Below are 27,330 nucleotides of genomic sequence, written 5' to 3' on the forward strand. Positions count from 1 at the left end.
TATCTCATTATCCAGTAATGAAAAAGCTGTTCAGATACTTTAGGTGTTATCTAGAGCTAAGAGCTGTTTTCTGTTTAATTTCACCGTGTGGTTCACTGATACTATTGATATGAAAATCTTCTAATTTTAACTACAAATAGTATGTGGCTGCAGAATGGTTTCAGTCGATTGTCATCAAGGTCTCTGCAAAAGAAAAGCACAGACTCACTACATCACTGCATGGACGCCCACAAGTTTGCAGGGTATGAATTTGTGCTTTCCACTAAGGAATCTTAGTGCTTTTCAAATAAATCTTTAAGCTCTAGAGCCTCTCCAGTTCTTTCTACATTGATTTTAACGCAAAGACAATAAAGCTGCTTTGTTACAGAACCACACTCAAGAAAAATAATTTTAAAAAAAGAATCAAAAATCACTGTTTCAATACAGCTTTAATACAAAAGTTTATTTTCTCTATTAGTCAAGTTAACCGGTGATAAAAGTAGTTAAGAGTTTTTTTACTTTTTGGCCTTAAAATTCTGCTCTAGTTGCAGCTGTGTTTTAGGGTACAGATCCCTTGGCAGACAGGTTTGTAGAGGGCAGTTCCTCACATCCAGGGTTCCCATCCTTCCCAGACTCTGCCAAGAATATTGGGGTCTGTCGCTTGATCGATGAGGCACCTCACTTGGGTCTCCTCTGACAGTCCATCCTCTGGCTCTTTGGCTCTGATATCATGGTTAGAGTTACCACGAGCCACAGCTGCAAAATCATTATAAGCAGGCGACTTCTCATGGCCCAGGCGCAGTTCATCACTGAAATTGAGAACACAAAAATAAGCTCTTATTAAAAGAAACAAGCAAAAAATGTGAGATGGATTTTTAAACACAAAACAGCACTTGAAAAATAAAGCTTGAATTGAGATCAAGATGTGGAGGCTGCTCAAGAGCTGTAGAAGGCTTGGCCAGTGAAGACTGGTGACTTCAGGTGTCCTTTACTAGTAGGTATTTGGCATGAATATGCCAATCTTGTCAAAGGTCTCTAGCTGAACAGATGCAGCAGCTCACATCCAAGCTGTTGATCTCTTTACCTGCCCTCCTGATTTGTGCCTATAACAAGTATTTTGCTGCCTTTTCCAGTTCAGCCTTGACCGCAAAAGGGACTCCTCCCAAGTCCTGCACTTTTCAATATTTGTATGGTTTTAAAACAGGCTTGCTTTCTTTGCTTTTCTGTCTTTCCCCTGATTAATCCAAAATGCGTTTTTAAGAGAGGATGGAAGGGATTAATTGTACTTTTAACTGAACTTTGAAGATATTCTGGCTTGAGCCAGACTTGACTAGACTGACATAAATAACCTGAGAATGCCACCAGATTTGAATTTGATGTTTCTCGTAAGCAGCTTTCCTCCATGCCTCCGCTACAGCTGGTTCAGGTTCCATTTCAAGCAATCCTCCATCAGAAGCATATATTAATTTAAATATGATCCCTACCCTGAAAGCAATGGAGACAAACATAAAGAACAGTGGGGCTGAAGAGTATGAGATTAAGCAGCCTGACAGGGAGAGGAGGCATATGTTGCCAGGAGCAGTAAAACTGCTCAGAAGGCCTGAGTTGGAGCAAGAAAACTCACAGAGAGATATCTGGTGTTTTGGCTGGCAGGGTGATTCAGAGAGATTGTACATGGACCAAAATTATTCTGACAGAGGGTTTGTTGAAATTTTGCCCTGTCTGTCTCTTCTCTTTTCCTAGGCACCATTCTATCCAAAGGGAGCAAGATCTGACACAGGAGCCTTCCAAAGCTCTTAGTGGAGCAGTTTAAAGCAAAAGGAGAGCATCTTACCAAGTGATTATTGCTGGATTGGCACCTGTAAGCTTTCTTCTGACATAGCTGACTTTTTGCAAAGGGTACCAGTTTACTTCAGATGTGTTTATTTCCTTAATCCACGTGCCTCCTTTTGCCAGCTGTCTTTGTTCAAAGTTCTAAGGAGAAAACAAATTTGCCCTATTTATCCTAAATCACACACTTAAAAAAGGCTTTTAAGACGAAGATCATAGCAAGTCAAGCCAGTATCTTAACTGCAGATGCAGTGGAGGACAAAGCAGTGAGATAATATCTAACTTGCCTGTGACCTTAATTTACAACTCAACTTACCGAAGTGCAACTAGTTTCAGATTTTTTTTTCTCTGTAACTATTTGTTTGATATATACAGTGCTGTTACGTAAGTTTAAGAGGTTCAATGCAAGAAGTTGAAAATATTTATGCTGGTGCTATAAGTGACATAATGTGATCAAGAGTAGCCCACATCTTTAGGATTATCATGAGAGATAAAGAGCAGTACACCGACAACACAGACATATGCTACTATTTTTTGTGCATCAATATAGAATTCTGTCATTTTAAAACACTTTCTTAAAACTTAAAATACTTTTAAGTTCAGTTTCTCTGAGAACTTAATAAAACCAAGAAAGATAAAAGGAGTACTGAGAGTGAGCCTCAAGGAATACTTCCTTTTTCATCAGTTTTATTCTTATTACAGTTTAAGAATTTTCACATGAAGAAAAAGGAAAGAGGACAAAACCCCACCTTCCAGTCCAAAGAAGGCTCTTTTACGAATACATCCATGGTGCTGATGAGGAGGTCTGGATCTGAACGATAAGCCCTCAGGGCGTGCACCATCACGCTGTAAATGAGTCCCCACTCTTTCACTGGCATCATCAGATTAACAAACTGGCGAGTCAGGCGAAAGGGCATCAACTCTGGCACACGCAAAAACTAGCCAAGGGGAAGGGCAGTCAAAAGAAAACAAGAAGTAAGAAGCCTTGGAACAGAAGGATTAGACGGGAATATTTTGTTCTTTTTAAGGTTTGAAACTGTCTTTGTCACTTAACTGAAAATAACGCGCAAAAGTAGAACTGAATCAAGTTGTGACATCAAAGCTCTAGTCATGAATATTCAGTGACAGTGGTTGAAAGCATGGTTGAACTGTGTAAAACACCACCATATTGACTCTGTGGAGTTCTATAGCTCACTGCTTGTCTGAGTATATCTGGACTCAGATATTTTATTCAATTAACTAGAAATAAGTTGTAAAGATTATTTTGCGCCAAAACAATGGCAACTGAAGAGCATCCAATTTAGTACAGAGAACACATGCATAATCGCACATAACAAACGCAAAAGCTGTAACAAATTAGTTGGAAACAAATACCTGTGTGGCTGCACCAAAAGCGTATCCAAAGTCTATTCCCACCATGCCACCTGTCTCCTTGTTAATCATGAAGTTGGACAGATGCCTGTCTCCAATCCCAAGTATCCAGTGGCTGATGCACATCAGTGCGTGAGAGCTGGCAAAATGGGAGCGCAGGGCGAGGAAGGCCTCGGGAGATGTGCTCATTTTCACAAAGGCTCGCCTTAAAAAAACAGAACTCGCTTGTTGAATGCAGAGAAACACCAACATTTGTTTCACAATGTGCAGCCATCAGCAGCCACTTACCGCAGCAGGTCTTCTGGAACGCTGCTCTCCCGGCTTCTGAAAGACGTGACTGCTTCTGTACGGTTGGCATTTCTGCAAAGTAGTGGAGAAATAAAGGTAGCTGCTGAAATAACAGCCCCCTGCATGTTGAAAGTCAAGATATGCCCAGGATGGCAGCAGTGTACGGTGCTTACTCCAGTAGATGGTACAGCAAAGCCACAAAGAGTTCATCCCCCAGTAGATGGTACAGCAAAGCCACAAAGAGTTCATCCCCCAGATTTTATCTGATATTACAAATGCCCCATCCCCTCTCTTTCTCACAAGGGTTATTTCCAAGTCTGACATTTCTAAATACAAAAGAGTATGTAGTTTTGTGTATTTTCCCCCAAATTAAGTAGATGAGTTGAGTTTTATTACAGCAATATCATCATGTCCTTTCTGGCTGGACAGTCTCTTCCAAGCAGAGGAATTAAGGCCCCAGTTAAATCTCTCAGCAACAGGCTGAGGCCATACTGACACTAGAAAGTAGTGCAGCACAGGGGAAGCAACAGAACTGAAGAACTGGTGCTGAGGGCATTCATGCCATGCAGATTTGGGGAAGGAGGCTTTGTCCTAGCCCATGTCTAGTTCTGAATGCTCGTGAGAGCTGAAATGTGTTGGGTGCTTTCCTTCCAGTCTACTTCCCTCTGAAAGGAGCAGAGCTGAGAATTAGAGAACAGCTCTTTGATGCAGCAGACAGAAGATGAATGGGGGTGATGGGGAATTACTTTAAAAGGACATTCTGGATCTGAATAAAAGTATTAATTCAGTTAACCAAGTCAAAGTTTTGCTTTAAAAAGCAATACATTTGCACGTTATGAGCTAATAAATGCTCCTCTGAACGCTTCACTTCACCACCCACAGTGCTAGATCTAGGTAGGTGTGGAAATTCCTCTGAGAGGATGCTCAAGTTGGGACCTAAACCACCAAATATTCTTAAATTCTCAGTGAATCATGGTGATTTTCTCTGTCCAACTCCAGCAGATGCTTGGGCTCTGAGGCAGCCTACCTAACTGCATAATCAGGAACAAGATGCCTAGGAAATAAAGTTGAAGAGCAGCATCTGCTTCTAGACACTTTCTAAAGGAAGTGAGCAAGCTTCTGGAAGCATTCCTGTGCTCTGGTAGGATTTTTGGCAAGAGGAATTTTGCACAGCATCTCCAGTAAGAGAAAGCAGTAAAATGAGCAAAAATCAGATCTAGCCACCATATTATAATGCAGATCATACTTTTTTCCTGGAATTTCTACAACTCTGCATGTGTGCACATTCTAGTTTCTACATTTCACATGCAGTTCTCTTTTGAAACCCACCTGTACATAGCATGGTATCGAGAGATGATGCCCTGTGCTTTCCCACCCATCCTGGACAGCCACTCAGAATAGGCAGCACGAGGTCCTCTTGGGCTAGGGACAAAAAGAAGAAAAGCACTGATGATTTCCCTGTATCTATTTTCTATTTGATTACCCACAGGTTGTGTGCCGCTCTAACCCATGAGATTTTTATGCAAAGGAAGAGTCGGGAAGCTACAGCCTACATTAATTTTAGCCTTGCTATGGAAACGAAGTTTTTGCAGTCAGAGTATAGGCTGATCCATCCATCTCCTTCCCCCCCACCTTTGAACACACTTCAGTCATATCTGACAGATTAGACATCTCACTGGTGTTAATTTGTCAATAGGTACTGTGAAAATTAGATGCTGCCTCCAGAAGAAAGGTCCAAAATAATTTTTCCAGGGAGGAAAAGGTAATTTTGACACTGCCCTTGTAGCCTTTGAGAAGCCTTATGTAGTCTACCACAGTACATGCTGCCCTTTGTCCACCCAAATGGGCAGGGAATGCAGGAAGGCAGTTTGGTATCTTCTCAGCGTGCACGAGAGAGGAGGAATGAATGGGTGCTTGAACTTAGGGTATTAATCCATGAGAAGCCAGTATTCATCAGTTGCACTGCTTATGGAATAATTTGGTATTTTTCTCCCATCTTAACTAAATGCATCAGACATTAAACTTCTATTCCAGAGAGGCAGCAACTTAGCAGAGCAGCTGCCTTCTCTCTTCCTTCCAAAGCATGTTTTGAGATAGAGAATGCCATTTCCATTTAAGAAGCACTTATCAGTTATAGACTGTAGCCCATCACCTTGGGTTAAAGAAAAGTATTTCAAAAATTCAGGAAGTTGTTCCCCCCACCCCAACCAAAATTTTCCTTTGTGAGTGCTGTCACTTAACCATAGCTCAATATAAAATAACTTAATTGTCTTGACTGAGTAACGTATGGGGATCTTCCACATTGAGCATACTATAAATTTCCTCCCCTCACGAGATGGTTCCATGTGAGTCCTCCTTCACTTTCCCACTCAGTGAATTGAGATCAATGTAATACCACCGCTGTTCACAACAGTGAATCAGACAGCAGTAATGCAGGAACTGTAGCGGTTCCTAAACCGCTCACAAATCCAATAACCATAGAAATAAAGACTCTTTGGAGTCCAACCTCCACGCTGGAGTTTCCTCCAACCTGCCCCATAAATGTTAACCAGTAAAAACAAATGGTGACAACAACACTCAGGCAAACCCAAACAAAGATTATGTAACTAAGAACCACATTTGTAAATTAAACCACATTTCTAAATTCCAGGACAGAACTAGGCTGAAATGCTAGAATTAAATCAATTTTACAAATATTCAACCTCCAATTACAATCATGAGAAAGCAATATAATTTATTCAAACCCAGCATTTGTATCAAGCCAGAGAGAGTGCTCTTTTACAGTCGTGTTCTGTGCATTTGCTGCCAATTTCCAGCCCCCATCACTGACTCACTGCTGAACTCAGGTTCTGAACAGCTCTCTCTCTATTCCCTTCCCCTGCCCCCTATTGACCTAAGTCCAATTCCTGCCTGATCAAATCAAGAGATCAAAATCCTCTGCTTGTAAAATCAATCTGCTGATAAGGAAATGATGATGATAATGACGTCACACATGATTATAATTATAAGCCTCTTGTTTAAACAAGCTGGGTGGAGGATATTCCAGGTACAATGGCACTCATTAAACAAACAGTTACCAATTACTAATTTGGGTCAGGAAGTACAAACTGCCTCCTTGCTTATAAGTGCTTTTATTTCACTACTTAATAAAAAAAAAAAGAAGAAAAAAAGAGAAAAGAAAAAAGAAAATCCTGCCACAAGACCGTCAGTTATCCAAAACCCCATTAGTAATGCTCTGTTAGAGCAGACAGCTAAACCAAGCGTCACCTGTAATAGCTGGTATCTTCCTCTTTAGACATGCTATTTTTAAGGAATTCTTTTAAGGTACAGGTATTTTCCAGCCACTTGATGAGTCCCAGTCTGGAACAAAGTAAGTCAGAGATAAGAACAAGTAGCTCAGAGCTGAACTTTAGAGGAACACCACAAATGGAAAGCAACACATTCTAGTGCCTACTAAAAGAAGGTTAACAGCTACCGATTTAAATATACTCTGAAAAACACTTTCCAGACAAAGCAATTTCAATGTTGTTTAAAAGGAAAAGGAAAAAAGATAAATTAAGCCAAGGCACAAAACACTCTCAATCTGAACCTGGCACACAAAATTCTCACTTTCCAACATCCCAAAAGTAATAAATGTTAATATAAAGATTTCTGTCCCTTCAAGATAAACGCCTACCTTGTTGTCATGGGGATGACCTGGTAAGTTTTTAACTGCATGTTTCTTTGGCTACATGCAGCATCCTGGGAAAGGATAATGTTCATTACATCAAAGAGCTGCTCAATGCGCTGGTCTTGTCGCAGGTCTTCACCACCTTTGACAAGAAAAGGATACTCCCGCTCATCGCTGCCTCGGATTGTTATACGTTTTGGCTTCCTCAAGGATTCCATTACACTTACCTTGGAAAAAGACAGGAAAAAGCAGAATATTTGTGACAGAAGACTTGGTCTTACAGAATCACCACTGGCATTAAGCATATCTGTCATTCCTAGATGACATAATCAATTTACTCAATTATACTAGGAAAACAAATGCCCACTTGCAGCCCTTCCTTTGTATGCTGCAAGATGTGTAAACAAGCAACAACCCTGCTACTGCCAAATTCTTCAGTTGGAATATGGACACAGATTTATACTACATAGGATTTTGACTCAATCTTAAAAACATACCCGTTCATCAAATCCAGAGATTTTTGCATGGTACTCTGGCAGTGGCTTCCCTTTTCCATCATACTGACCTGAAGTGATAGTGGAAAAAAAAAATTAGAAAAAAGTTACATAAACTGATGTTATTTTAAAGTGTGTTTAACACCAGAACACCCATCCAAATGTTTTGTCAAAGTGGTAGAATGACAACTGAGAAGAAAATACTTTTACATGTGTAAAAAAGATCCAACATACACATAGTATGATTTTCATCTGTGAATTACTGATACCCTTTCCTTATCTCTTAGAATTGACCTCTTGATGGTTTCAGAAGACACAACCTTTTTTGAACTAAATTTAAACACAGATTTATATTCAGATTTCCTGGAGTCAGGCCTTTAGAAAAATACTAAATTCTTAGGTAAGAGATACAAGCTTGAATACAATTTTAAAAATCAGGACTACAGTTTAAGAACAGATTTAAGAGATAATGAGTGAACAGAATTATTTCAAGTAAGGCCAGATAAGGCATAAAGCCAGAAAGAAGTGCCATATAGCCCATACAAGAAATAAAGCTCAAGAGCAGCAACTTTCTTGTAAGGGACAGTTCACTATCAACACTGAAGGGGAACTTACCAGGAACCTCTAGTTCATTCCTCAAGAACTCAGCTTTGAATTCACTCATCCATGGTGAACATTCTTTGAGGTTCCCAGGTTCCTTATGGGTTTTGCTCATTTTTGAGTGGAGAGACGTTGCAATCTCACCAAAGTCACTTATCTTCATATCCAACAGTTCTGAACCACCTTTGCCAAAATGATCATCCAGGTCCTTCCCAAAAGCCTAACAATCATTTATAGAAAGGAATCCTGTTTACACAGTGCTAGACACCACCTAAGAGCACCAAAACAGTACCTTCCTATCTACACACACAGCTCGCTTAGATATCAGGAAGAAATTCTTAATATAAACCAGAACAGGCTGCCCAGAGAAGTTGTAGATGCCCCATCCCTGAAGTGTTCAAGGCCAAGTTGGATGGGGCCCTGAACAACCTGGTCTAGTGGGAGCTGCCCCTGCCCATGGCAGGGGTGTGGAAACCAGATGGTCTTTAAGGTCCCTTCCAACCCAAACCATTCTGTGATTCTGTGAAATGTTTTAGATGTTTTATTTACTATCGGATTTATTATCCGTGGATTTATTACTGCTGAGCAATAATTTTGGACATAAAATGTATAAACTCATATTTAAAAGTATTTGAAATATCCTGATAAAAGAAAAGTGCAAAGTCATTTCACATGGGCCCATTCAATAAGCAAAGTAAGCATTAACTACAAATAGTTAACTGAGTTGACTTCCTGTGTTGATAATTCAAGGTTCTAGAAAAACCAAATGTTTCTTCTTGGACCTGGAAAGATATGTTTTTTTAATGCCTGATCATTTTTCTCCCAAGCTGTGAAAACACAGCTATTTCACTGCAGTAAATGAAAATACAAAAAACATTACCCTTTTGAGGAGACTGCTACAGTCAAAAACACCTTTATCCCTTAAATCTATTTCCAGATTATGAGCCTGAAGTATTGCACATAGTAGAGCAATTTTATGTGTTAGTCAAGAGAGACAACTTTTTTTCCCCAGCAAGAACACTAGAAACGATACAGTTATTCTCACAGCACATTTTGTTTCTTCATAATAATGCATTGTGAAAGCAAAGAATTCAGAGCCTGTGCATCATCACCTTGACTCTCTCCTGAAGCTACTCTCTGCAGGAATACTGCTCTCCCTCTTCCCTTTAACAGAGAGGAACAACCCTGATATCCCTCTCTAGCATGTCTCTTGCTCTTCTTTCGGTATCCTCTACTACTGCACATTTCAGCTTCTTAAAGAGCCATGGATTTTTTTTGTGTGGGCACACAAATCACCCAAACAGCCTTTGTGCTTATGCCTGCCATGTCCCTTGCTGTGCATGCACCCTATATAGCTGCTCCCCTCTCCCTACCCCCCACCCTGACACCGGCACATCCTGCACATTCTTATCCCCTGCTCTTAAGTTTAAAGTCATTATCATCAAAGTCCCATCTTACCTCACAGCAACACATTCAAAGGGCTAGTGTGCCCCTCAACTCCCAATTACCCTTTCTGCTTCATTATCACCTCACCTCCTCCCAACTCCACCTTACTCTCATCCTCCACCTTTCCCGCTCATGGGGAAGGAATCTCCCTACAGATACCCAGGTTAGTTTATCTAATGCTAATGTGACATAAGGATGGCCACATGGGAGAGAGCTGGATGCACCCCGCCCTGGCCACAGGGCTATGCACATAGAGTGCAAGCAGTCAGGATGCTCTTTCTACAGGAGTATCACTCTCCTGGCCTCAGCAATTTGCAGCTCAGGGCTTTCTGGACCAGGAAGTGTGCATTTGTATGTAAAAGCTCTCAAAGCATTTCCCCCTCTCTGTGCTACTGCCTGCTTGCTATTTGAACCCATGAAAGCACCTGTAACAGCCTGCAGCAGGAGTTCAGCACTTAAGTGTGTACTGAATGAGGAAACACTTCTCACTGGTCTGAACCTGCCACTTCCATAGAGTATTTACTTCATGTTTGGCACTCCCGATAGAATCACAGAATTGTTAGGGTTGGAAAAGACTTTTAAGTTCACCAAGTCCAACCATGGGACTGATGTTAAGAGCTTTATTGTACCTGGCATCATTGCATCTTTTCCAACTGGAGGAATGCTAAAGTTGCTTACGCAGTGGTTACTCTGTACCTCTGATTATTCTTGCCACTTTGAACCTCATCCAATTTTACTATATCTGTGTTGAGAATACTGCAGACAAGGACTACAACATTCAAGAAGCAAGAGTCAGGGAAGGCTGCTATGCCAATGTACAAATCCATGTTCAGCTCTCTGTTCTTAAGAATGATGAACATTCACTTTTCTTTCGTGACTGCCCTTGAGTATTCACAGCTGATGTTTTCAAAGAACTACCACAAATCAAGATTTTGTTCTTGAATTGCAATAGTCAGCTAAACCCCAAAGAATTTCTATGTGATACTAGGGTAATTAAATTTTCTTGCCACACGTGTTACTTCATTTTCTACACTGATTTTCACCACTTTAGAACTCAGTCAGTTTTGTAAAGTCTCCTCTATAAGTCTTCATAGTTGTAACTCTTCTGTATTACTTACCCTAAGTAACCTTGTATTGGCAGCAAATTTGAGTAGTATAATACAGCAAAACTCCCTAAGAACATTTATTCCTGTAGGGCAGTTAGAAGAGGAAAGTGAACTATGTTAACTCCATGGCTTCTAGAAAAGAAATCCCCGTCCTGTACTCCTGACTTGATCAAGTCTCATCAAGTCCTGCAGCACCTGTAAAAGCTGTGATCTTTTGACTTTCTATTGTCTTCTAGAAAAGCACATGATGTCAACGCTACTCAGGAACCTCATATACCTGAATAAACCTTTTCCTCGTCAATCCAAGGCCAGGAGTGTCCAAATTTCCCAAATTCCTGTACATTCTTTCATACATTTCCTTAAGCTTCTTTTTGTTTCTCTGAGGTTTTGACAATTCATTTTTGACATCCTCAGTCCAATCCTGCAAAAAGAAGAAAACAGATGAGTACTGAGAAAAGATTTAGTGACCCTTGCTTTTCAGTAAACCACTCAGATTGCACTGGGGTTACTGTATTTAATAGTAGTCAACTATTATGTGTCTTTTGACAACAAAAAGAGCAACCAAAAGACTGTGGAAATATTTTCCTTTCATTCTGTGTCTTGATAAAATGTTTCTACTTTATTACAATAATTATGTTTACTACCATAGTGTTTAGTGCTAACTAAGAAAGCCTTTGTGGGGCCAGGAGTGGCACCAAACACAGGGCAAGAATCCTTTGGACAAACAAGTCAGAACGTAGACAGGATGCCCAGCAGGAAAAGGGCATAAGAACACAAGTAGTCCAAAATTATGAAGATGGCCACAAATGATAATTCTGTAAGGCTTTCAGAATGATTAAGAAACACTGACCGCAGGGCAGGGCATAGACCCTGAAGGGGAAAGCTGAAAAGGGCTGAAGCAGAACATCCAACTGGCACAAAGGAGGGAGCCCATCACCAGTGAAAGCTGCTGACAGCACCCTGACATCACCATCATCATCATGTGCTGGTGCTGAGTTGAACCACTTCTGTGGCTGTGGTGTCAAACTGAACGGTGTCAGGCTCCACCCAGCACTTGCTCTTGAACAGAGGGAGAAGAATGAAGGGGAAAGGGGGAAAAAAAAAACTTTACCTTGAAAATCATTACAGGATTAGAGAGCTGCTCCAGGGAGTGAACAAAATCTTGAACTACTCCTCCTCTATCCAACTTATTCTTGATCCTTTAAGAGAAAAATGCATCACAATGCAACAGGAACTATCACCACCTCGCCTGCAGATAAGCAATGATCTGGACTGTCTGCTGTATACAAGAATCTGGTAAAATAATTCAGGTGTAGGTAGGTGAAACTCCCTCAGAATTCCCTCTTGGGCTGCATGACTGTTTATATGTTGACTAAACATGCCACACAACTCCCAATTATTTAATTGTATGTCCCACTATGAAAATAGGAACTTGGTGAGTGGAAAGCATGCTTGAAACAGACACAGGCATTGACCAGACTATACACCCTGTCATGACAGTTATTGAAGGGTGATACTGTCTGTGAAACACAAGACTATATTTTTATTTTAAGCAAAAATTTATTCAGCAAATGTATCAAACTTGAGAAAAAGGCAAAAAGACACCCAAAATGTAGTTCTACAGCATTGTGTGATAGAAACTGATTTTTGCCTGGGGATTAACTCAAGTGTTACTTCATGGCAAAATGGGCAAGGGAAGGCTTGTAGGAGAAACTGCATGTTGCGTACTGAAAAAGCAGAGAACACCACTGCCAAGAGCTGCCATTCCCCAAGATAACATGCATCCATTTCATTGCCCTCTCTGAAGTCTGGCAGGAGCATCTATTCTATTTAAACATACCTGCTTCCTCTTGGTATTAGAAAGATTGTAAATGTTCAATACCACAGAATTACAAGGAAAAACGGGTTGCCTCTCTTTGGTCTTTTTGTTTTATCTTGGAAAACTTCTAACTTCCAACAGCCTGGGTACTATATGTACCCAACACTTCATAAAGTATTCATGCCACCAACCTGAGTATGCCTGACACTGACAGAGCTGATGTCTTGCATTTCTCTGTGCCTTTAAATGAAAACTCAAGACCACCCTCTAATATTTCTCGTGCTCACTGAAGAAAAGAGTTTGCATAGGAAAAATAAATAAATCTGTCCACTCCTGAATAAAAAACATACAAAAGAACTACTCCAATTGCAAATTCACCTCTCTACAAACTCCTTGTTCTTGCAACCAGCTGCAGTATCTTTGAAGCAGTAACTTTCACTGCTGATCATGAAAGGGTAGATGAGTGCCTGGGGATAGGTATTTGCAATCTCTTCAACAGTATGTTGTACAGCTACTGCTTCATCCTTGTCCAGTAGTGCCATCATCTGGCTAATCCAACCGATGAACTGCCAACAGGGAACCGAAGAAAGCTGCAAAAACATACACTGCTTTCAACTTTGGTCCTCCTCAAAAGCACCAAACATAGCAAACAAATGAAACTGCTCCATGGTGCAGCCTGACAGGGAGAAACATGAAAAGGAAACAGAGAATGTCAACTAGGGGTGCAAAACATCCTCCGATGAAGCACAGATTTGATTATTACTATCACTACTACTACCACCACCGCTGCTGCTTAATAGGTTTTCCATTATAAAGATTTGCAGCTTGTTGATCAATATGAGGCTTTACACTCAAACTTGTGGCCTTTGTCTCTGGATGCAATACAATAATTTTTCATCATCACATACAAACAACTCAAAAGTCTGAAGGAATTCACCATTGGGTTGAAGTCCCGATTTGAGTAAAAAATGCCAGGAAGGGGAACACTGAAACTCCTATCACAGTTTTGTCCTCTGTTCAGCTTTAAGAATTGCTAATAGAATTTATTATTAGATTGTCAGTATTTATCTCACGGAAAGACAGAGGATAGGATAAATAAATGCCTGGTGAACTCCCTTTCTGGGTGAGATTTGTCAACTGGACCAGGTGTCAGGTTCTGTTTGAACTATTGGTGTTTCACTGTGGACACGCCTTATGCACCTCAGTCATTTCTTCTATTTTCCCAGTTCCTTGGGATAACTAACCCGAGTTTCTGTCTCACTTGAGTTCCTTCTCTGACAGGGCCTGTTGCTGTGGGAGCAGCAGCACAATGACACTGGCTTGAAAAGGCATGCAGGCCAAGGCAGGAACAAGCATGAGTCACAGAGAAGGTCTCAGCTTATCTGCCCCATGGCAGCAGGGAAGGCTCATGGTATCCTGCCATGGAATGGCAGTGGAAAGTCAGGTTGTAGAAGGAAGGAAGGAAGGAAGGAAGGAAGTGGGAAATCCAAAGGAAGACAAAGCTTCAGAGGTAGTAACCTCTGAAGTGAAGGAGGACTGGGAAAGGTGGGAGACATGGAATGAGTCTGGAAAAGCTGCTGGCTTCCTGCATACAGGAAACTCAGCCTACAGGAATAAGATACATTCCTCACCCTAATACTAACCACCTTTATCAGCTCATTTATATTGTTCTGAAGGAAAAAAACCCCAAAACATACCAGAGTTGTTCTCCAGCAACTCTCAAACTAACATTTGGAATCAGAATAATGACAAAAATTTGAACTTTTAAGAAAAACTTTTCTGTCCATATGAATTACTCAGCAAGTTACAGAAAAGACAAGGAACAATGATGGGATAAAATTTATCTGATTTCCCTGAAGCAAAACTTACCAGTCTAACCTCTCTATGTATCCAACCTCCACCCCCACCTTTAAAATTTGATTTACAGCAACATTTGCTGCCAGAAAAATTGAAGCAACTAACCTCTTGTGTCACTAGACCCAATGTCTCTGCTGGATATCTTTCAATTATTTGGAGCAGTCTAGGAAATCGCAGCCTGGCTTCTCTGGAATTCAGTTTTAAAGCTTTTATCATTTTCTCCACGACAATAGCTGGGAACTGCTGCAGATCCACAGTGTCAATTTCTGCCAAGAGACATTAAACTAGAATTATCAGAAACACCATTACTTGTTCCATGTCTTTGATCATCTGAAACATTCATCTTTACAATTTGGTATTTTTTTTCAAGTGTATTTTGTATTTTTACTTTGTTCTCCTTCCCATCTGTTTGAACTGGACACATCTGCAACACATCTACTTGGGGACTGTAAGGATTAGCTTTATCAGGAAGCTGCATCACTGCTGGTATCTTGCCTGCTTTAAATACAAGGCTGCTGTGGTCTGGGAAGGAACAAGGGAAGCATCTGCTGGATATGATATATTTCTCACAAGTAAGGAGACTACAAGTGCTTCACTAGTACCAAAGCTAGCAGTAACAGTGGATGTGAAAAAAGGAATACAAACACTGCTGAACTGGAGGTCAAACTGCTCCATCTAAATTCCAGCTGTGGGTATAGGAAAAGCTCATGGATCACAGATAAATACACCTCACAAGCTTAAGAGAAATCCTGACTAACCAAGCAAGCCTTCCTCTTCCCTGCGCAGATACTGGTCACAGAAGCTGATCAGAGTCATATATGCATCGACAACTCCCACCACGTCCACGTGCTCCATGGAGTGGGACTGCACCTCCTCCTCCGACTTCCTCACGGCACAGCTGAAACACTGAAAAGCCTTCTTGTTCAGACCCGCCAGCACCTGACATTCAACCACCAGAGGAAAAAAGCACACATTAGCAAGTAGCACTGAACAATCCTTTCTGAAACTGGAGCTTCTTTGCAAGTCTTGAGTAGATAAAACTTGAAGTGTTTTAAGATGTTCTGAGCAGCTGATACAAAGGAAAAAAATTGGGATGTTATTTCTAGCAGTGATTTCCAGAACTTTAGTTTCCACAATTTTTCAATGGAAATATATAAACCACAATTTAAACTTAAATTAGTCTTTGGACATGTTAACTGGAATTTTTGTCACTGCAAAAAAGTTAACATTAATAAAGTTTTTGGAAACAGTTAACAGAAAATACAATAAAACTTTTGGAGTTTTTCTTCTATTAAAACATAACTGCAACATCTGCATAACAGTTACACTTGGAATTTGTGTTAAAAAAAGCATGCATCAAACTCTTTTGAATCTGATGCCTTTTTCCCTATTATAAATATAGTAATATTCATCATACATTTCTAATGCAGCTCATGCAATGGGTGACTTGACAAGATTCTTTACACAATCACAGAAGCACCAAGGTTGAAAGAGACCTTCAAGATCATCTGTCCAACACCCAACCCAGCACCACCATAATCACCCCTAAACCATATCCAGAAGTGCCACACCCAGATGCCTCTTGAACACTTCCAGGGAGGGTGACTCCACCAACTTAGACTCCACTGGACAACTTAGTCCAATGCCTGACCACTCTTTCATTTTAAAAAAAAAAAAAAATTCTAATATCCAATCTGAACCTACCTGTCACAACTTAAGCCCATTTCATCTAACCCTCTCACTTTGGACATGGCAGAAGAGACCAACCCTCACCTCACTACAGTCTCCTCTCAGGTGGTTGTAGAGAGCAGTGAGGTCTTCCCTGAGTCTCCTTTTCTCCAGGCTAAAGAATCCCAGTTGCCTCAGCTGCTCCCCACAGGATTTGTGGTCCAGACCCTTCCCCAGCTCCGCTGCCATTCTTTGGACAGGTCCCAGCACCTCAATGTCTTTCTGGGAGTGAGGGGCCAGAACACAGGATTCCAGGTGCAGTCTTACCACTGCTGAGCACAGCAGGACAATCACTTCTCTGGCCCTTCTGGCCACATTAAATGCTGTAACTGAAATTAAATAGTCAAGTAGGTAGAAGGAGACTACCAGGGTCAGAGTAGTGCTTAATACTAAGCTAAAATAAGGCTAAGCTTCTTAATCTTACAGATACAGAAATACCTGCTATGGCAATCTTACTCATCTGACACTCGACATCTGCTCATCTTTTAGATTGCCTAAAGAAGAATGCTCTTAAGAATTAGCTAATAAATTAAGCTCAAGCTTTTGCTTAAGTTTCTACACACCAGAAAATTTAAAACCTTTTTTTTCCAGGAATTTCTTCTTGGTCTGCTTTACTTTTAACAACCATGAAACACAAATTAAGAACATTTGTTTTGTTTTATACTAATATGGTTCATATTCCCTGAAGTGATCCTGCAAGAAAGATGGAGAGGGACGTTTTACAAGAGCATGTAGTGACAGGATGAGAAGCAATTGCTTCAAACTGAAAGAGAGTAGGTTTAGACTGGACATTAGGAGGAAGCTCTTTGCTGTGAGGGTGGTGAGACACTGGAACAGGCTGCCCAGGGACATTGTGGTTACCCCATCCCTGGAGGTGTTCAAGGCCAGGCTGGATGGAGCTCTGAGCAACCTGATCAAGTGGAAGGTGTCCCTGGCAAAGGCAGAGGGGTTGGAGCTAGATGATCTTTAAGGTCCCTTTCAACCCAAACCAATCTATGATTCTATATATAAGGGTCTTCACGGTGGCTTTATAAATTAGTAGAAATAAGCCAACAGTGGCACTTCAAATTCTGTATCCATTTGACAGACAAGAAGTCAATGCCCCCATTGTCATGGTGGGACACCATGTCCCCAGCATGTGGGACAATTGACAGCAAATATAATTTTAGTTGCAGCAAAGTCTGGTACTGTATTCTTCAAATGCACACCTACCCAAAATAGGCAAAGATGACCTGCATGTGCTCTGCCTTAAAAATCCCTCTTCTCTCTTCCATTAAAATTACTTAGATAAAAAAAGTGTATCACCATTACTATCAGTATTATAAATATCTCTTTATCGAAGAGAACAGTCTGGGAGCGTGAAGCAGGTCACAAAGGCCCAGCTGAAATCAAGGTATTCTTTGAGGATCCCAAGCCTTGTCTGCCCACTGTACACACAGCTGCTCTGACCATGTCTTTCCCCTCCACTCAAAATGCAGGTACAGAGAAACACAAGAACATTCTCCCAGTTCAAAAGGCTAGAGTGATGCAGAACTCCAGGAGAGCAAAACCTGGAAGAAACAGCAACCACAGTTTGTTCTTTCATTCTGTCTTTCTGTCTTTCCATCTGTCTTTCTTTCTCTTTCTCTCTCTCTATCTGCTGTTGCTGGACAAATCACTGCTAATGCAGACAGGTTTCACATGCTCTGTACCTATCCATAGCCATCACTACCTACTGAAGTAGTAATTTGTAGTAATTATGATACTGAAATAACTAAAAGATCTTCCCCTCCCGTTTACCTTTTCAGGATTCTCAAGGCTTTCTCCTGATATTACTGATATCTTTCCAGCCTTTTCTTTCTCAATTTGCTCAAGACATCTTGGGTCCCGACTAAGAGCATTGGCCATGATGTGATATGTAGTACCCAGGAGAAGATTTTGGTTTCGGAAGGCCATTATGTTCTTGCTGAGATAGTCAGATTTGGTATCTTCTGTTGGAATTCAAAAACAAAAGTTGGTAACTGGACAACAAAGCAACTTTGTAAAATAAACAAGGTGAAGCAAAGAGAAGGTTGTTACCAAGCAGGGAGATGGTTTTCAACACTGAGAGCACGCGTTCAGGACAGCTCAGATTGCGGCTGCTACTGTGAGTGAAGCGGCAATAGGCGTAATCCCCCCCCCCCAGCCAGTCCTCCCTCGTTCTGGCTTCTTTGCGCAAGTCCTTCAGGAGCTTCTTGGCAACTGCAAAGCTGTTCTGCATTGGGATCAAGAGAATTTTCAGACAATATATCTGAAGAAGGACTAAAACTGACTGCAACCAAGTTAGGGATGAGAAGATTTAAGTAACACAAGTGAAGTTGCAATAAGGCAAAGAGATGTCCACTGCTTGCCAGGTCTCATATTCAGAACCAGATTTGTGCTAATGAAGAAGTTCGAAAAGCAAAAGAGAAGAACAGAGGTTTAAAAAACTGAGAAAATAATTCCAGCTGCACGACTCAACAAGCATTTAACTGCTCTGTAGTACAAACACATACGGGAAAAGCAACTTGATTTAATATATTAAGAAAATCACTTGTGTTTATGTTTCGATGAGAAGTTTCACAACAGTAACATTAAAGGAAATCTAATTTTTCACTTACTGCTTCAAGAGTGTACAGTCAACAAAGCAATAATGTTGTATTTGCTTGTCACATTGCTTAAAATAAACTCTTGTTAATGACTGCAGACTTCTGCAGCATCTCAGAAGATGGGAGACCTTGACTTAATTATTCAACTTGTCTCAAGCTTGAAACACCAAAGGCCCATCATCAAAAAGGCTGTTCCAGTCATTTCAACAGCCAGATTCAACCCAAAATTTCTAAGTCACTTTACTTCTTTGTTAGCGTTAACTAACAGCAGTAATGAAAACTATGAAAAAAAGAAATTCAGCATTGCTGATTGAAGTAAATTATACTAATTCAATAAGAATTTGATTCGTTTTCTTGTACAGAAGAGATTATTTATAAATAAGAAAGCATAATTCTTGATTGCAAGCATCCCTTCCATTAAAGACTGAAATATTTCAGATACTTTATCTGCCCTTCAGAGTGTTCAAAACCATCTGTGGATCAAAGGGGGCTTCAGGCATATTTCCAGTAATGACAAGTTATCATCAACTTTGTAATTAACATTTATCCTTTTGTTTTCTTTCATTGTGGAACTGACTTTCTTGAGCTTTCAAAATGTCCTGGACAGTAGGGTCAAAAAGAGACAAGGTTTGCCCTGGCAAAAGGGTACCATAGCCCACCTTAAAGGCTTTTCCTATGTATTTTCTCACCAAATTGGAAGCTATCAGACAGTATATTCACCTGTTTCCTGGCACTTTCTATCATCTTCATTTTCATATTAAATTTGCAGCTTTTAATCATGGAGTAAATGTTTTCACTCTGTTGATCCACTTCCATTTGGTCACCAGCACTGTATTCTCCGTCCACCTCCATACTGTCATTGGCCTGATCAGAGGGAAGCTTTTCCTGCAGTTTGTCAAGAAAGAAACACCTGCACAACAACAACAGGGGCGTAGATCACTCTGGTATACATTCAAGGGAATCAATGTTCAAAAGTGTTGATCTGTCTAACAGCAAACAAAGCTAATAAAAAATGTCAAACTACAGCTATCACCTTTAGCAGGGCTAAACACAGGCCTCAGAGTCTGGACACTCCTAAGAGGGGCCAGGCTGGCCCTGAGAGCATTCAGGATCTTGAACTAACAAGATTAGTATTAGAAAATGTCCATTATAGGGTGGGATTTTTTGTTAGTTAGTTCATTTGTGCAAGCTACAGTCCCTAAGTTCACCAAGCCGTAACTCGTAACTCGCATTCCAACTTGATGGAAGTGCAAACAAACAGGAGTCTCAATTATTTAGGGTGAGTGCCAGGCTGTATTTTATGTCAACCTGCTCTTCAAATGTTTATCACATCAACACATGGCAACATCAAAGTCTGTGTTGCAGACCAGATCAGCAACCGCACTCAGCTTTTGAAAGGGAATTGCCATGAATCAATGCTGAATCCTGTCACTCCACAACTAGTCCTATCTAATTTAATAGCACATCTCATTATGCAGACTGTTACTCAAAGCAGAGGACAGCACTGCAGTCTGAAGTGGCACTTGGAACATCCTTTGTTTTTAATTTGAGACAAAGGTTTTCTAAGCACAAAAAGTGTTTAAGACCCTGACAACCCTTCAAGTCATAAACGTTTCAAAACTTTTTTCAAAAGTAAGCCATGCCACGTTTTCTGCCTTATACCGAACTGCAAAAAGCTCTTCTGTAGCCATGCTTTCCTGACACCAAGAAATAATAAAATAAATTACAGAGCACAGTATGTATCAGCAGAGCTACTGAAGAAGTTATTGCAAGGAAGGAGGACTAATCTAGATTTGCACTGGAAGAATGAATTGAGATGAAGACAGACACCACGGCAAGGACAGAAAACCTTCAAATTTGTAAAAGCATTCCAGTTTCTTCAGAGCTAATCCAAAGGAGTCTCCAGCGAGCCTTTGTTCTTTCTAGCAACAGTTGCATAACAGAAGTCTCCAGTTAAAGCAGTGGCCATTAACTTTCCTATAAACAGGTGAAGCACTGAGAGTGACATGGCTGGGCTTGTTTTATATACTCCCTCATTTTGGAACTGCCTACAAAGTAGGCAAGTATTTTTATTCATAACAGATTGGCCTTTTGGGTGGTGTTTCATTGAGTTAAATGCAGCTAATCTACACAATTACAAGTGAGTATGTTTAAGGGCTGCTGAAATGAGCCACCTTACACAGTGCATGTAATCACTGATGCAAGAAAATGACTAAGCTAACATCTATGTTTCCCTATTAAAATACAGTTTATTCTCAACCTCCTTTGGCTCCTCACCACAAGTTAGTCATACAAACTGCCCAGTTATATTGAAAAAGTTACTACCACAGTTAAAAAAGAAAAAAAACCAGTCATACATTGGATCAAAACCCTCCCACATATGAAAACAAGCAGCATTAGAAAAAGCACTTCCTGGAACTCCACAAGCAGACAGAACTCAAGCTAACCCAAGAATGCAATTTTACCGATTTGTAATGATATCATCCCAGATGTTCATAGGATCCATTTTAGCATCTGGATATCTGCTTGTCCAAGTTCTGAGAAGTCTCTTAAGGGAAGCCTCTGAAGCTAAGTTACCTAGAAATCAATTAAGAACATTTTAAATGCATCTGAAGCCAAACAGCACAAAAATGGGCTAAAGAAAACATAGTCTAACATTCAAACCAGAAAAACTGCAATTAAGCAATGCACTTGCATTTCTGGGACTGCATTAAAAACACTACTTAGTGACCATCATATTACTTTTGTTAGTTGCTGAGGCACAGGAGATTCCGTAAGGACACCTGCATCAACTGCCACTGAGGATCACCACCAGGTATTTTCCTTTCCATATAGCAACATGCTGGAATATAGTGGAACTGTTAACTAAATTTAGTATCTAATTTGGTTTGTGCACATAAATTTGTACTTCAGGCCTACGTCAGTAGGTACAACTTATATACCACATCCATTTTTTTATCTCTGCTAACTGCTATTTACTACCAAAAGTTACTCCAACAAAAAAAGCTTAGTTTAAAACTTTAATTGACACTTTTAAAAGAGATGCTTAACTCTTATCACAAGAATTACGCTAATTGAACTTTGCAATACAACACAAAGTCATGTTCAATCCTATCTTACAAAACTGTAATAGTTCTTACTGTCAAGAAGACAGTAAGAAGTAATTCCAGACTTATGCTCCTTCAAACAGCAGTTCAGAAATTCAAAGTTCAGGAAACCATGATTACTGAATACAAAAAGAAAATTGCTTGAGAAAAAAAATCTTTACTTCTCTTGGTCATAAAATTGATGAAATCCTGTATTTCTGTCAAAGCTTGTACAGACTGCAGTTTGGTCATCCGACTTTGATATAACAAGGAATCAATACTGGAGTAGCTCTGAAAAGAAAGGGAGAGAATCAGACAGAATTTAAAGCATGGTTCTGTTCAGTGCTCTACAAACTATTGATCTGATGCTGCTATACATTATGCTTTAGAACCCAACCTCTTGCAAGTAATTTAATAGCCCATAATCAGAGAGCAATTCTGCTTTGGACAAGCACAGAGGCACAGTCTAGCTGCAATTTCTATCCTAGGTTTTAGCAAAGTCCTACAGTCTAATTAGAACTTGGTAATGGATGGAACTTGTAAACTTCTCAATGCAATACTCTTTGCAAGCTTGTTCTGGGGACAGGACGCTCCTGAAAAGACGAAAGAAATAAAACTTTTATTACCTGCACAAACAATGACTCTGAAAAATGTATAAAATATTAAATCAGCAAAACAAAACAAACTAAAACAGGAGGATGCACTCCACTGGCTCACTCACCTTTCATCATTGCAAGCAGTGAATTCAAAAGAAGTTTTGTCATATGACATGGAAGGCACCTAAATTTCATTGTACTGGAGTGTTTTGAGCATATAATCTAGCAGCAGTAACAGCAACAGCAGTTTCATTGTTCCAGTTTACACAAAAAAACCACACCAGAGATAGAAGACACTATTACCTGCATGAAGATCTGCATGCCATTGCTAATGTAATATTTGGCTCTGTCAAAATCATCTTGCAGGATGTACAGGAGACTAAGTTCTTGGCTGTAGTGCATTTCTATAATGGCTTTCTTCTGTTCTGTCTTCATTGCCTCATCAATAAAGGTTAGCAAAGTCTGGTCATTCTCACCACTGAGCAGTAACTTCAGCTTACTGCGTATTACATAGGGCAGATATGTCTCCTACAAGGTGAAAACAGTCTTTATTTCTAGGAATGGAATAGTAGATGATCAAGCTTTTTGTTATCAGTGGCAGATCAAATAAATATAAAAACATTTTGGATGCTTTTAAAAATATTTTCCCTTAAGACAAATTCCTATTTGCTAACAAATCACAGCAGCCTTTTCCTATAGCTCAAGAAGTTGTTAGTAAATTCTAACAGTTTCAAAATCCATGGTTTGATAACTCTTAAAAGAGGAAACAAAGCAAGAAAAGCAACAAAAAGACTTGCAAAAGGAAGAAGGTGATGATTAAGCTGATCCTATAGAATCTGCCATTGACTTGAGATAAAAACTAAACATCAAAAAGAACAAGCAGAAGTAATTGTTTCAATTTTTAAAATATATCAGACTCTCCACTAATTTCCATAATAAAATAACCCAAACAACATGATTGATTTTCACCCATAATCTCAATACTGTAGGACATCCCTGCAGAGATAAAAATGGTGCAGTATCAATGAAATAATTTCTAAAAACCTGAAAAAATGGATCATTCCATGTTTTGTTTAGGTCTGGAGGTTTTCCACTATCAATATTAACAGTAGCACAATACTCCAGAGACTTCCACATTGTGAGGTGGTCATAGCATTCCAGAGACGCAAGTTCCCAGAAGTCCTTCTCTGCTTCTGTTGGCTCTCCATCTTGCCAGTCTTCTTGGGAGAGTGCCTAGGGAATGAATTTGGAGTGGAGAATAGTGCCAGATTCCAGCCAAGAACCCGCTTCAATTCTAAGTCACCAGCAACTTAACAAGTAATTCATTGCCTCATAAAAACATCTATCCATTTACCAGAGTGTGACAGCAACATTAAATGCAGAAAATTCAAGCTTGACAGTGTTTATACATAAATTAATTTCAGGTAGCTGTCTTCAGTAAACCTGCATTTTTGAAGAGTGAACATTTTAAAAGAAGGTCAGAAATCCTTCTTTGTTTTTACCCACAGCAACTCATGCCATGAACATATGCAATTTGCTCTCTCAGGATTGCAGTGTGCCCATGTGTTTTTACTTGTATGCCTAGATAACTGCACTTGTGAAGCTTTGTAGCAAACAGTAAGAAAAGCATCTTGCTTACTGCTTTGTTGTGACTGCTCATCTTTCCCAGTGTCTTTACACAATGAACCATCAATTAAGCACAAGGGCATTTTAGACAATATGGTACTTCTCAAAATTCAAATTTTTCTAATTTTATTAAAGTTATAAGAGATATATGAAATGAAAATACCTTGCTGTCATTTTACCTTATCATAATATTGAGCTGCTTCAGCATAATCATTCCTTGCTTCTGCCAACAAAGCTTTCTGTGTAATTTCCTTAGTCCCAATCTTACCACTGAAAATGCCACGAAGGGTATCATAATCCCCAAGGGATCTGTAGAGCCTAGTAAAATTGAAAAGAAAAATATTTTAAAGAGCTCAGCAGATGTATATCAATGCAAACAGAAGCTATTAAAAAAATAACAATTCAATAAGCAGTAATACTACTGGCTTGTAGTAGTGAATTTTTAGGAAGTATTATGTAAGATCAGAAATACATACTTAACCACATAAACTTCATCTTGTAGGGTAATATCTGAACTATGGAAATTCCTGCAGCTGAAAAGCTAGGAACAAGATGTTTTTCAGCAGTCTGACAGCACCATAAGAGTGCACAGTTTTTAAGTCTAACTGCTCTCACTGACTGTATTAAGAGAAGTCAGTGAGAAGAAATTAAAAGCATATCTGATTCTAAAAGACAGAAAGACTAAAAGAGAAATCCCACAAGCCATAAAAGCAGAGTTCTTCACAAGGCAAACCTAAGTGGGAGCAAATTGTCTCAAATAAGAATTTACTTGGCAAGTTCAATCCATCTGATCACATCTGGGGGCAGCTCTGTCCTGCCACGCATCCTTTTGGACGGGGGCTCCTCCGCAGGGGACAGAGCCATCAGGGCACGCTCCAGAAGAACGATGCCCACTGGCTGCTGCAAACTTGCAAGGCAGCTCGTGCTCACATTAGCTGAGTCCAGTTCCAGTAGCTCTCTGTGCTGGTAACTCATTTCCTGTAGAATAAAACAAAACAATGGGTGCCTACTTGGTGTAAAACTATACAGATCACTTATTTGGTATCCTTTTTCTTATAGTGCAAGCTTTGGAAATTAGCCACTAGGTCTCCAGAAGTTCCCAACTCAGGGAAAACTGGAATCCTTTCCTTCTGTGCTGTTGCTCTTTGGACAGAGAACAGTACAGAATAACCCTAGATACATACTTTGGCTCTGGGACATCGGACAGGTCTCTGGACAGAATCACAAGGAAATTGGGGGAGAGATAGATGGACACAGTGACAGCCTGAACTTTTCCTTCTGTTTGTTGGCAGGATTTTGCCTGCTGCACAGCAGCTGTGCTTCACTTAACCTATTCAGTGGTGCGCTCCTGCCATAAGCCAAAGGCATGATTTACCACGATGTCTTGTCTGAGCTGGAGGCTTTCTGTCCACACACTTGGCCAGTTTTAGCACATCACAGCTTCCTGTTAGACTCCTCTAGTACTGTGCTCATCTACTCCTGCATGATTTAGAGACATGACAATATTTCTCTTTATAATTTTTAACATTAGTCCAATAATAGTACAGAATAACCTCTTCTTCAGGGATAAACATTCTTGTTTACTTGAAGGGGTCTTTTAAATATTTACATCACTACTCTAAATACAGGTAAATATATTAAAAAATCAGCATGTTTATTAAAGCCAGTGTTGGGTTTTTTCTTTGTTTTCTTTCCCTCTAAAGAAAAATTGCAACAGTATCTTCAGCAACTGTCAGAAAAAATTCACAACGTGGAAGAGGTTCAGTATAGCTTCCATTACAAGGAACAGCACCATGTTTTAGAACAAAAAATCTGATTCTTGCAACACAGTATGTTCAAGAATACTGTGTGAAAAGAAACCACTATTTGGAAATTGCAACAGGAGACTGAGAACAGCCAAGCTATACATCTTTGATAAATGACAACCACCACAAAAACTACAGAAGAGGCACCTGGCATAAGCAAACTCATGACACAATTTGCAGAGTTGAGACTCTCACACTAATGAATTTGTGCTCAATAAAGAAAGAGGAAAAAAACCACAGCCTTGTGTGGCTTCCTGAGTTACAGACCAGGCAGATCCCAATAAGGGGTTAGCATATATATTTCACTGCTGTTAAGGCAATTTCAATGAGCTGCACACATGCCCCAGACACATTCCTCGACTGCCAGCTTTTAGGGGTTATGTCAGGAACACAGTGACAACTGCACAATCTAAAACCTTAAGAACAACTTTGCTAAGGTAAGGCCAAAAGCCCTTTCTCATAGCACAGGAAAAAGTGCAAGAGCTGTGCAAATATAATGATATGTCCCAAGAATTAATATCCTCCCAAACTTCAGATTTACAGACATCATCCAACATCAAAGGAGCTGTCTTTATTTAGTGCATATTAGTGACTATTGGATTACTTATCTTCTGAAAGCAGAGGGAATGTTCCCTGCTCCATATGCAAGGAGCACTGGCTTTACTTGCACCATATGTTCACAGATTAGGGGAAACGGCATCCAAGCTGGCCTGGCAGCTAAAATGTTTCTAACGCAATTATATGTTCTTCAGAGGCCAAGCATCTCTTCGGAGGCTATGTAAACTTTTGTCATGGAGTTAGCCTCTTTTAGTATTACAGCTGGCTCTTAATCTGCCCTGAAAGTGAATCCCAGAGCTTCATAGTCAATTTTAAGATTATATGTGTAGACAAAACCAACTCTTTTTACCCACCAAGTTACTCTCCTGATGGGATGTGAATGTGTAGAAGATTAAAAACTCAAACAGCCAGAAGGAAACAGCAGTTAAGTAGGAAGCCTTTCTGAAACCAGCCAGTATTTATTATGCTGTTGGTATACAGGAAAAAGAAGCTGTATTTCCAAATGGCCAAGCCACTAGGACAGTCTTTGTGAGCCAGATGAAAGCCTTGACACTGCTCTGCTCTTGCTCACACTCTCCCAGCTTGCTCTCTTGATCAATGTGAACTCAGTTCCCTACTGGGAAAAAACTTCCTCTCACTGCTTGCAGGCTGTTTGTACTTCATGCTATTGTACTTTGGTTATTGATGAGGATGGCAATGAGATGCTCTTGTTGTTCTTACAAAGTCTGTATTTTTGATGAATCTTAACTTACCTACTTTTTGAGTCTTCATTTAATGTCTATTCAGAAAAAAATCGTAGCCTAATGCAACAGTGTTATTAGCAGGGTCTAGACAGCATAATTTGACACAAATAATATCATCAAGA

The 27,330-nt window shown here is 40.0% G+C and overlaps 1 protein-coding gene across 1 annotated transcript in view; it reads right to left on the reverse strand.

Moving 5' to 3' along the window:
• Nucleotides 1-409: 409 nt before the first annotated feature.
• Nucleotides 410-27,330, reverse strand: part of PRKDC (protein kinase, DNA-activated, catalytic polypeptide) — an 82,619-nt gene continuing 55,698 nt past the window's right edge. Inside the window, exons 63-86 of the mRNA XM_017727399.1 lie at nt 24,872-25,080; nt 24,282-24,420; nt 23,521-23,709; nt 22,780-23,004; nt 22,063-22,171; nt 21,260-21,371; nt 19,515-19,704; nt 18,247-18,421; nt 17,968-18,158; nt 15,219-15,399; nt 14,566-14,726; nt 12,982-13,193; nt 11,896-11,983; nt 11,062-11,205; nt 8,248-8,452; nt 7,636-7,703; nt 7,145-7,365; nt 6,736-6,828; nt 4,798-4,890; nt 3,469-3,540; nt 3,184-3,385; nt 2,559-2,747; nt 1,814-1,953; nt 410-788 (exon numbers count right to left, since the gene is read on the reverse strand). Of these exons, the coding sequence (XP_017582888.1) occupies nt 584-788; nt 1,814-1,953; nt 2,559-2,747; nt 3,184-3,385; nt 3,469-3,540; nt 4,798-4,890; nt 6,736-6,828; nt 7,145-7,365; nt 7,636-7,703; nt 8,248-8,452; nt 11,062-11,205; nt 11,896-11,983; nt 12,982-13,193; nt 14,566-14,726; nt 15,219-15,399; nt 17,968-18,158; nt 18,247-18,421; nt 19,515-19,704; nt 21,260-21,371; nt 22,063-22,171; nt 22,780-23,004; nt 23,521-23,709; nt 24,282-24,420; nt 24,872-25,080 (3,813 nt within the window). The 3' untranslated portion in view covers nt 410-583. The remainder of the gene's footprint in view (nt 789-1,813; nt 1,954-2,558; nt 2,748-3,183; nt 3,386-3,468; nt 3,541-4,797; nt 4,891-6,735; nt 6,829-7,144; nt 7,366-7,635; nt 7,704-8,247; nt 8,453-11,061; nt 11,206-11,895; nt 11,984-12,981; nt 13,194-14,565; nt 14,727-15,218; nt 15,400-17,967; nt 18,159-18,246; nt 18,422-19,514; nt 19,705-21,259; nt 21,372-22,062; nt 22,172-22,779; nt 23,005-23,520; nt 23,710-24,281; nt 24,421-24,871; nt 25,081-27,330) is intronic.

The sequence above is a fragment of the Corvus brachyrhynchos genome, unplaced genomic scaffold (assembly GCF_000691975.1).
Source record: "Corvus brachyrhynchos isolate BGI_N302 unplaced genomic scaffold, ASM69197v1 scaffold60, whole genome shotgun sequence".
In the NCBI taxonomy this organism is placed as follows: domain Eukaryota; kingdom Metazoa; phylum Chordata; class Aves; order Passeriformes; family Corvidae; genus Corvus; species Corvus brachyrhynchos.